General features: G+C 40.8%; 1 protein-coding gene across 1 annotated transcript; it reads left to right on the top strand.

The window, feature by feature from the left end:
• Nucleotides 1-345: 345 nt before the first annotated feature.
• On the top strand, nt 346-3136 carry DCAF12L2 (DDB1 and CUL4 associated factor 12 like 2). The gene has a single exon (XM_012476404.2). It carries the CDS (start codon nt 614-616, stop codon nt 2102-2104), a length of 1491 nt encoding a protein of 496 aa, XP_012331827.2. The 5' UTR covers nt 346-613; the 3' UTR covers nt 2105-3136.
• Nucleotides 3137-12012: the final 8876 nt, after the last annotated feature.

A 12012-nucleotide genomic window follows, 5' to 3' on the forward strand; every position in this document is an offset into this window, starting at 1 on the left:
CAAGTGCACACTGGTTTCTCCAGACAGATTGTGGCTTGGTCTTATTCTAGCTCCATACTTGACTATATCTTAGGTTTCAGATTTTATGGAAGTAGGGATTTTAAGAAGGGTAGTTAGCTGTAGTCCTGAGGGTATCAAAACGCCACGTGTCTGATACTGGAGGTCCTGGGGTGCAGGCCCTCCGCAACTCTGTCCCTGTAGCTCTGCTACCCGCTTCTCCTCTCCGCCCCCTTGCAGCCTCCACCCCGCGCGGCCTCCGCTACCCGACAGGCACCCCACGCCCGCCCAGCAGCTCCTCCCACTGCCTCCGCCCTTCACACTAGGGCCCGTGCGTAGTCTTCCCCCACACTGACTTCGCTGTCGCAGCCAGCCAGACAGCCACTCTTCCCGCTCTCGCCTAGGTCTACACTGCCACCGCCACCGCTGCCGCTCTTTGCCCGCGCTCTGCTCCCTCAGGCCGCGCATCTGTGACCAGATCCGCCGCTGCCGCCGCCACCACCGCGAAGCCTCAGACTCTGAAGTCTCGGCGCCCGCGATTGCACCAGCTTCTTGGCCTTAGAGACCCCGCGCTCTGGGCTGACGCGGAAGCGCAGCCATCCCCGCCACCGCCACCATGGCCAACACTGGAGCCACGCGCCGCCACCGCCGCCGCGCCGCCGCCGCCGCCGCCGCCGCCGCCGCGGCCGCCGCGGCAGATCACCCGCCGCCCACCATGGCCCAGCAGCAAACAGGTAGCAGGAAACGGAAAGCGCCGGCGATCGAGGCCGGCGCCGGGAGCTCCTCGTCGCAGGGCTTGGCGGCGGCGGACGGAGAGGGGCCGCTACTACCTAAGAAGCAGAGGCGGCCGGCGACGCGTCGCTGGCTGGTGCACTATCTGAAGGGCCGGGAGGTAGGCGCGCGGGGCCCCGCGGGGCTCCAGGGCTTCGAGAGCGAGCTGCGGGGCTACGCGGTACAGAGGCTGCCCGAGCTGCTGACGGAGCGCCAGCTAGACCTGGGCACCCTCAACAAGGTGTTCGCATCTCAGTGGCTGAACTCCAGGCAGGTGGTGTGCGGCACCAAGTGTAACACGTTCTTCGTGGTGGACGTGCAGTCGGGCCACATCACACGCATCCCCCTCATGCGGGACAAGGATGCCGGCCTGGCCCAGGCCCATCACGGCTGCGGCATCCATGCCATCGAGCTAAATCCCTCCAGGACGCTTCTAGCCACTGGCGGCGAAAACCCCAACAGCCTGGCCATCTACCGGCTGCCCACCCTGGATCCCCTGTGCCTGGGCGACCGCCATGGCCACAAGGACTGGATCTTTGCCATCGCCTGGCTGAGTGACACCGTGGCTGTGAGCGGTTCCCGCGACGGCACCGTGGCGCTGTGGCGGATGGACCCGGACATGTTCCATGGCAGCATTGCCTGGCACACCGAGGTGGGTCTCCCCGTATATGCCCACATTCGTCCGAGGGATGTGCAGACCATACCCAGGGCCAGCACCAATCCGAGCAACCGCAAGGTGCGGGCCCTGGCCTTCAGCGGCAAGAACCAGGAGCTGGGAGCGGTGTCCTTGGATGGCTACTTCCACCTGTGGAAAGCCCGGAGCACACTATCCAGGCTGCTGTCCATCAGGCTGCCCTACTGCCGAGAGAATGTGTGCCTGACCTACTGCGATGAATTGTCCGTGTACGCTGCGGGCTCTCAGTCCCACGTCTCCTTCCTGGATCCGCGCCAGCGCCAACAGAACATCCGGCCCCTGTGCTCTCGAGAGGGTGGCACAGGCGTGCGGTCGCTGAGCTTCTACCGCCACCTGATCACTGTGGGCACCGGCCATGGCTCCCTGCTCTTCTATGACATCCGCGCCCAGAAGTTCCTGGAAGAGAGAGCCTCCGCAAGCCTCGACTCCACTCCGGAACCTGCAGGGAGGAAGCTCAAGCTTGACTGTGGCAGAGGCTGGCTCAACCAGGATGACGTCTGGATGAACTACTTTGGTGGCATGGAAGAGTTCCCCAACGCCCTCTACACCCACTGCTACAACTGGCCCGAGATGAAGCTCTTTGTGGCTGGGGGACCTCTCCCTTCAGGCCTCCATGGGAACTACGCCGGCCTCTGGAGCTAAGGATGGATGCCTTGTTCTCAAAGTGCACAGGTTTACCTTTCGGTTCTGCCTCACTTTCCTTCTTCATGCTGCATTTGTGCTTTTAATTTTGTGTGGCTTTTGTCTTCCAGGTGGAACCAGTCCAACTTATGTTTGCCTCGTGTATTAGGCAGAGAGAGAACTTGAACAATCCAGTGGGTGTGAGAGAGCACAAGTGGTCCTTTGGACAGTCAAAACTTTGGCTTTAAAACTCTCATTCACGTTTCCCAACAGCAGTATATTTTTGCCTTCTCATTCAAAGAGTTTTCACTGAACCTTAATTGTGTTCTTTCAGAGTTTCACGTAGCCTCCTTCTTTAGGCTGATGCAGTCATAGTCTTCACTACTATTCAGTGCGTTAGTTTGATTAATATTGCAATAGTATTCAGATCTTGTGCACATGTTAGATGTATGGTGTTTTGGGGAAATGTGTGCTACAAAGCATCTTTGGGGCTGTTCTGAGGAACTGCCCATCATTTATAGCCTTACTCTAATTAGAAAATACAGTTCAGGTTCTAGATTGCCACCATTCTAGAGTGTGGCACACACCATTTTAGGGTGTGATTCATTTGGATGTTGGAAACTCAATGTCTGTTGCTTGTATATTGTTGATGTGTAAAATGCTTTAAAAATATGTTCTCTTAGTCAGAAATCTTACAATATTGTTCATACTATTAATCAACAATTTTGGTTATTCAGTAAAACTTTAACATCACTATCCTCAGGCCTTCAGTATTCTTGTTTAAAGCCGCTGTATTGTGGCCTGCTTTTCTATGCTACAGATTTTCAGAAATAATCAATATTGATCTATATATGTAGTAGGTCAATCAGGGAGGTATGGGGTGGGGGGGAACTCTTTAAATTCAGGTAGCTATTTGCAGTGAAAAGCCAGTTGTGGCAGTTGTGCTGAGAGTAGGTGTTGTTGATTTTTTATTACTGTATACACGGATAATTCTGGATCCAGTATGTGATGTATTGCAGAAAAATAAATAAAATATGTTCAGCATCTTAGCAATTAAGTGGAAGACTTAAGTTCTTAATGCTTAAATATATGCTTTGTTTTCTATTTGTCTTTCTGGGAACATATTTATCAAAGTCAAAACTCTCCAGGACAGAGGCTGAATCTGAAGCATCAGCTATGTAGACATTATTTTGTACATCTCTTTTTGAAAATGAAACTTATGCTTATAAGTTAAAAGATTACAAAATAACATCTGGAATACATTATGAAAATATACTTGGTGTAAATTAGGATGGCTAGGTATCTTTTTAAGATGACTGAACAAACCATTTTTAATTTATACCAATATACATGTACTCACAACTACTTACATATACAATATATTTGGATATCTGTTTGTATATGTTAGTTCCCATGTGAGGAGAAGGCATAGATGTACATCATTTTATATGTGCAGCTATTTCTCATATGTTGAACTACCTATATTAAGACTTACCACTTGGTCTTTATTTCTGTTTTGTTTTATGTCAATTTAGAATAATTTTAATACAAGCACATGATAAAAAAAAAAACATACTGTATAAAAAGTATACAGTAAAAAGTAAATCTCACACCCCAGGGTCACTAGTTTATTGCCCATAGATTAGCACCAGTATATTTTTTGTGAATACACATTTAGATTTAGTCTCTCTCTATATATGAACATATGTATGTGTGTTTGCAATTTTTATACAAACAATAACGTACTGTACAAATCTGTGCCTTTTTAATCACAAGATCTCAGAGATTTTTTTCTTATACTTATCTACTTAATTTTACTGCATACTGTTCTATTGTGTGATTGGAATACACTTGATTTCTTCATTACACCTTTGATGATCATTTGTGTTGGTTCTGGTTTTCTGTTACTGTAAACTCTTCTGCGGTGATTACTTAAGTGTATACATCTTTGTGTACAAGCATAAATATATCTGCAGGATAATTCCTAGAAATGGAATTGCTGGGTCAATGAGTAAGTTCATTTTGTATTAATAGCCATTGCTAAGCCACCTTCCAAAGAATTCCCACCACCTTAACCTCCTACAAGTAATGGATGCACACCTGCTTTACCACACCCCTGCCAACAGTGTGTCATCAAACTCTGTGCTCTTTGCCAATCTTATATCTACTTCATTTTGGTCCTTTTTTCTAAGCCACTGTGGCTGATTTAATTAGATTTGTTGTCAGAGTACCAAGTAGGTTCTGAAACAAAGAGCAAGAAAATGAGAAAATGAGGGCAAGCAATAGAAATGCTGCCACACTAAAGGAAGAGAGTACCCACAGTTCAGACTCGTGTATCTGGAGATGGATTACACACAGCTACTTTCCTTAGATACTTAGCTGGAACTAGTAGGTTTTGCTGGTCTACTGCATGCTGGTTTAAGTTGTATCCAAAGTATAAGATGTCACTGAAGAAAATCCAAGAAGGAGATCATGAAAGTCTAAACTATGATAGTGGGGTGGGTATGGAAAGGGAGAGAGTTATTCAAAACAATGAGGGAAAGTAAAATGAACAAACAGTATTTCACATGAAGGATGAGGAAAACCAAAAAATCTAGGTGGACTCTCAGGCTCCAACTTGAATATAAATGGTGACAATAAATAAAAATAAAGAAAATAGGTATAGATAGTATGGGGGAGAATGATCAGTTTAATTGGGACTTATTGAATTGGAGGTGCCTCTGTGACATCAGAAGGACATACCCAGGGAAAATTTGGCTGTGTATCCTAGGATGACATTTCTCACTTCTGGGAAGCTGAGTGCTATGAAACACTACGAATCTTGTCCTTTCAGAGGAAAGTAGAACAGAAAACATATGAAGATCTTTAAAACAATAAAAAGAGACAAAGCCTGGCTCAGTCGCTTAAGCCTCTAATCCTAGCACTTTGGGAGACTAAGGTAGGGAGATTGCTTGAGCCCAGGAGTTCCAGAGCAGCCTGGGCAAAATGGAGAAACGCCATCTCTACAGTAAATATAAAAATTAGCCAAGGTGGTGGCACGCTCCTGTAGTACCAGCTTCTCAGGAGGCTGAAGTGGGAGGATCACTTGAGCCCAGGAGGTCAAAGTTGCAGTGAGTGGAGATCATGCCACTGTACTCCTCCGGCCTGGGCAACAGAGTGAGAACCCTGTGTCACTAAACAAACAAACAAACAAACACATAAATAAATGGAAATTAAGAAAAAAGATGGATGGGGAAGAAAACGGTATAGGATGATAGAAACTTATTCTACCCAAATGCTGTGACCTTAGCATGAGACAACAATACGTTTTTTAATACTAAAATTATAAAGATTTTGAGTCTCCACCTAAAAGCCATAAAGGGCAGCTTTTCTCACAGATAATCTTCCTAAGTATTTACCTAGGATTCCTTAAGACTGTTCAAATTGGTCCACTAATTAGGCTTTTGAATTGCTCAACTGCTGTCTCTTCTTGGAGAATGAAAAGCCAGACCTTGCTCACAAAGCAGGGTTCCAGAGTTAGTCATTTCTGGACCACTTATTCTCCTACTCAGAGATGTACCCAGTATTCCCAACACCCAGCTAGCACCAGCATTCCTGACAACCTCACAGCGGAGGAATATCACCTCATCACCAGCTGCTGCTAGCTCTTGTTTAAGTTTTCACCTCAATGCCACAAGTTGAGGTCTCTGCCAACTTTCCCTGTCTTGCAAAAAAGCAAAGGAGATGTCCAGAGGAGGATACTCCTTTCCTTAGCATTATAATAAATAGCACAAATGCAAATTACTAGAAGTGAGACAGAAGAAATAATTACAGGCACAGATTTCTTTATTAGACAGGTAAATGTAAAATACAAGTGAAAAAATCATCAGAAAACACAAATAACTAAACTTTTCAATAAGAAATAAGGAACCAGACCAGACCATTAACTCTAGAAATGGGAATATTAATTTTTTAAGGTCTATCTTTTCATGCAAAAATATCACATACATAAACAGATAATAGACACACAGATTTGATCGTTTCATATGTAAAATATTTCACATTGTCAAGGAATATATAACTTTGAGGTGCTTCACAGCATAAAGAGAAAATAATTTATTCTTTTTTATAGTAAGCCAGCAAAATATTAACAAATTTGAATAAAATCACAGAAAATAAGAAGGAACTGATTTGACATGTAAATCGATGCCACTTATCCTTTAAAAACGAACGTAATCCATTAGTTCACCAAATCCATTAGTTGGACACATTAGTTCATCAAATCCATTAGTTCACCAAATACTATGGCAACATAAAGCTAGTTCCTTGAATTTAAGGAATCTTCACTATTGAAAAATCTAGTATTGCAATGTATTATAGTAAGTCAAATGAGAAGACTCACATGCTCATATCACTAAATTATAATAAATGATTTAACCAAATTCTACTATTGTTTTGATAAAATTCTTAGTAAACTATGTGAAAAAAATATGGTAAGTGTGTGTATGTGTGTGCTCGTGTGTATGTGTGTTTTGTGTTTTTAACTTCAACCAGAATCTTCAACATTAGAGAAACTCCTGTGAAGGTAAGAAACAAAACAAGAACTCCTAAAATCACCACCAATATTTAGTGTTGTTACACATTTCCAGATTCAGCAATTAGAAAATATAGAAGATATTAGATACAAATATTGGAAAAGGGTTATATTTATTTGAAGGTGATATATGACTGTAAGAATGATAAATTCTAGAAGAAGCAACTGAAAAAAAGGTTAGGAACAATAAAATAGTAGTAAAATGTTCAGTTTGGGTATTAATATATTAAAAACAAATACTTTTCTATTTTCACTTCTTTACTCATTCAGCAAATATTTGTTGAGTGCTAACTATATATCAAGCACTATTCTAGGTGCTGGATAGAAATGCTGCATCAAACAACACAAGCAAGCCATGTCCTCATAAGGCTTACAGTCCATTGAGGAGAGAGACAATAAACAGATAAACGATCAAGTGTATAGGATGTAAAATGGTTATCAATGTTAATAAATAAATCAGTTGAAAGAGAATAGAGAAAATCAGTTGAAACAGTGAGGGTAAAATATCAGGTGGAGATGAATTTTTAAATAAAGTGTTTAGTGAAAGTCTGTTTAATAACTTGACATTTGAGCTGAGATCTGAAGGAAGTGACAGATTAACCTGTGCACCTACATCAGAAAGGAACATTCTAGGTGATCAGAACAAGAAGTGAAGAGGCCTGAGGTGGAACCATGCCTAGCATGTTTCAGGAGCAGAAAGGAGACCAGTTTGGCTGGAATAAAATGAGTAAAGATAGGAGTAATGTCAGAGAGATAATGGGTGACCACATCATGTAGAACTCTGTAGGCAATTATAAGAGCCTTGGATTTTAATCTGAGTGAGTTGAAAGTCCAAAAAGGGTTTTTGAGAAGTGATTTATTGTTAAAGGAAATCTCATTGCTCTATAATTAGCATACTGTAGACTGTAGAGGAGAAAATACAGAGAAATAGAGGGATTTGTTAGTAGGTTACTGCAATAATCCAGCTCAAAGGTAACAGTGGCTATATGCAAAACTAATCAGTTTAAAATATCAATGGATCTTCTAGTTCAAAACGACAGACATCTTCTTCTTAAGATCTTATGGATGTGACAGTACAGAATATTTAAATTGAATAACTCCATTTCAGTGCTATAAATAAGAAATAATGCCATAATCAGATCAGGCATTTTGACAACATTCTAGAAAACCAGAAAATAGATAGGATCTCTTTGACAGATAAAGCTGAGTAGATCTCATTCCTTTTTATGGCTTCATAGTATTCCATAGTGTACATGTACCACATTTTATTTATTCAGTCCACTATTGATGGGCATTTAAGTTGATTCCATGTCTTTGTTATTGCAAATAGTGTTGCAATGAACATATGCATTCATGTGTCTTTATGACAGAAAAATTTATATTCCTTTGGTTAAATTCCCAGTAGTAAAATTGCTAGATCTAAATAATGGGGACACATGGACAAAAAGAGGGGAACAACAGACACTGAGGTCTACTTGAAAGTGGAAGGTAAGAGGAGGAAGAGATTCAGAAAAATATGCCGGGTACTATCCTTAGTACTTAGGTGACAAAGTAATCTGTACACCAACACCCCGAGTACTTGTTTGCCTGCATAAAAACCTACATATGTACTTCTGAACCTAAAATAAAAATTAAAATGTTAAAAAAAAACCGAGCAGAGTTACCACAAGCCTAAGATACAACTGTGAGAATGTTGCCTTTTAGATGGAAGCCAGTCTTCACAGAGGTTATCTCAATGGCTCCAAGCTATGATTTAGCAAAAATTGATAGCAAAAGTGGTTTTTGAAGTGGAAAGAACCACTAGAGGGACTGTTCATGAATGGGCTTGGTTAGTTGGACACTTAAACAATGGAACACTATACAGTTGTTAAAATATCGGTGCTAGTTATTTATGTTCTCACAAGAAGTGTCCTTGATATTACTGTCATGTGAAAGGAGCACATTGCAAATCAAATGCATATTATAATTTCATTTTTGTTTAAGATACTAGAAGGAAGAAAGAAAGAAGCATACAGTATATGTAAGGATATATTCGAAAGTATTACTAGTATATTTCTCTAAGGGATAATATAACAGTGGACTTTCTTAATATTCTATGCATTTATATAATGTTTAAACAGTCTAAACTAATATGCATTTCTTTCATAAACAGAAAAGGAAGAAAACCAGGGAAGGCACATTTTAAAAGGCTGGTTGGGATGGGGAATAAAAGAGGGATAAGAAAAGAGTGATTTATGGTGTTGAATGTACCATGGAGCTGAAATAGACTGAAACTGAGAAAATGTTATCTTTATGCAATATGGAAGTTCATGGAGGTCTTTGCCAGAGTAATTGCCATTGTGATGAGCTGCATTGTTTCTCACCAAGAGGGGACAAATAATTCAGTGTTTCTTAGAATTGACCATGGAACCCTTTTTCCCATAAACATCTGACAGGGCTGTGATTTTCTTTCTTCTCATCTCCTCAAACAAGTAGATTTTGGACAAACAGTATGAGAGTTATATAAGTCCTGCATCACAGGATCTGCACTATAATGATATAAATTTTCCTGAATCAAATGTGGACCAAAGAGAAGACATAAACCTACACCTACTAATTTCAGTAATCCATGTTGTTCTTTAAGCTTTCCTGATAGCCTACCAACCAAAAAAAGTCCAGGATCAGATGGATTCATAGCTGAATTCTACCAGAGGTACAAAGAGGAGCTGGTACAATTCCTTCTGAAAGAATTTCAAACAATAGAAAAAGAGGGACTCCTCCCAAACTAATTTTATGAGGCCATCATAATCCTGATACCAAAACTTGGAAGAGACACAACAACAAAAAAAAAAAAGAGAGAAAATTTCAGGCCAACATCCTTGATAAACATCAATGCGAAAATCTTCAATAAGATACTGGCAAACTGAATCCAGCAGCACGTCAAAAAGCTTATCCACTATGATCAAGTAGGCTTCATTTCTGGGATGCCAGGCTGATTCTACATATGCAAATCAATAAACATAATCCATCATATAAACAGAACCAATGACAAAAAACACATGCTTATCTCAATAGAGGCAAAAAAGGCCTTTGATAAAATTCAACACCACTTCATGCTATAAAGTCTAAATAAACTAGGTATTTGTGGAACATATCTCAATATAATAAGAGCTATTTATGACAAACCCACAGCCAACATCATACTGAATGGACAAAAACTGGAAGCATTCCCTTTGAAAACTGGCACAAGACAAGGATGCCCTCTCTCACCAATTCTATTCAACATAGTATTGGAAGTTCTGGCCAGAGCAATTAGGCAAGAGAAATAAATAAAGGGTATCCAAATAGGAAGAGAGGAAATCAAATTGTCTTGTTTGCAGATGACATGATTGTATATTTAGAAAACCCCATTGTCTCAGACCAAAATCGCCTTAAGCTATAAGCAACTTCAGCAAAGCCTCATACAAATCAATGTGCAAAAATCACAAGCATTCCCCTACACCAGTAATAGACAAATAGAGACCCAAATCATGAGTGAACTCCCATTCACAATTGCTACAAAGAGAATAAAATACCTAGGGATAAAACTATCAAGGGATGTGAAGGACCTCTTCAAGGAGAACTACAAACCACTGCTCAAGAAAATAAAAGAAGACACAAACACGTGGAAAAACATTCCATGCTCATGGATAAAAAGAATCAGTATCATGATAAAGGTTACACTGCCCAAAGTAATGTATAGACTCAATGCTATTCCCATCAAACTACCATTGACTTTCTTCATAAAATTAGAAAAAAAAAAAAACTACTTTAAATTTCATATGGAACCAAAAAAGAGCCTATATAGCCAAGACAATCCTAAGCAAAAAGAACAAAGCTGGAGGCATTGCGCTACCTGACTTCAAACTATACTACAAGGCTACAGTGACCAAAACAGCAAGGTACTGGTACCAAAACAGACATGAAGACCAAGCGAACAGAACAGAGGCTTCAGAAATAACACCACACATGTACAATCATCTGATCTTTGACAAACCTGAAAAAAACAAGAAATGCAGAAAGGATTCCCTGTTCAATAAATGGTGTTGGGAAAACTGGCTAGCCATATGCAGAAACTGATACTGGACCCCTTCTCTACACCTTATATAAAAATTAATTCAATATGGATAAAAGACTTAAACGTAAGACCTAAAACCATTAAAACCACAGAAGAAAACCTAGGGAATACCATTCAGGACATAGGCATGGGCAAAGACTTCATGACTAAAACATGAAAAGCAATGGCTACAAAAGCCAAAATTGACAAATGGGATCTAATTAAACTTACGAGCTTTCACACAGCAAAAGAAACCATCATCAGAGTGAACAGGCAGCCTATAGAATGGGAGGAAACTTTTGCAATCTATCCATCTAACAAATGACCGATAACCAAAATCTAAAAAGTACTTAAACAAATTTACAAGAAAAAAAAAAAAAAACAACCCCATCAAAAAGTTGGTGAAGGATATGAACAAACGCTTTTCAAAAGAAGACATTTACGCGGCAATAAACATATGAAAAAATGCTCATCATCACTGGTCATTAGAGAAATGCAAATTAAAACCACATTGAGATACCATCTCAGACCAGATAGAATGGTGATCATTAAAAATTCCAGAGACATCAGATGCTGGAGAGGATGTGGAGAAGTAGGAACACTTTTACATTGTTGGTGGGAGTGTAAATTAATTCAAGCATTGTGGAAGACAGTGTGGTGATTACTCAAGGACCTAGTACTAGAAATACTATTTGACCCAACAATCCCATTACTGGGAATATACTCAAAGGATTATAAATCATTCTACTATAAAGACACATGCACAAGTATGTTTATTGTGGCACTGTTCACAATAGCAAAGACTTGGAACCAACCCAAATGCCCATCAATGATAGACTGGATAAAGAAAATGTAGCATATATACACCCTGAAACACTATGCAACCATAAAAAGGATGGGTTTATGTCCTTTGCAGGGACACAGATGAAGCTGGAAACCATAATTCTCAGCAAACTGACTCAAGAACAGAAAATCAAACACCGCATGTTCTCACTCATAGGTGGGTGTTGAACAATGAGAACACATGGACACAGGGAGAGGAGCATCACACTCTGGGGTCTGTTGGGGGGGAATAGGGCAGGGATGGGTTGGGTAGGGAGGTTGGGGAGGGATAACATGGGGAGAAATGTCAGATATAGATGATGGGGGGATAGAGGCAGCAAACCAAATTGCCATGTATGTACTTATGCAACAAACCTGAATGTTCTGCACATGTACCCCAGAACCTAAAGTGTAATAATATATATAATAATTATATATATAATATAATTTTATATATAA

This window comes from Aotus nancymaae, unplaced genomic scaffold, assembly GCF_030222135.1.
Source record: "Aotus nancymaae isolate 86718 unplaced genomic scaffold, 86718_ANA_hifiasm-v0.15.2.pri h1tg000004l, whole genome shotgun sequence".
NCBI lineage: Eukaryota > Metazoa > Chordata > Mammalia > Primates > Aotidae > Aotus > Aotus nancymaae.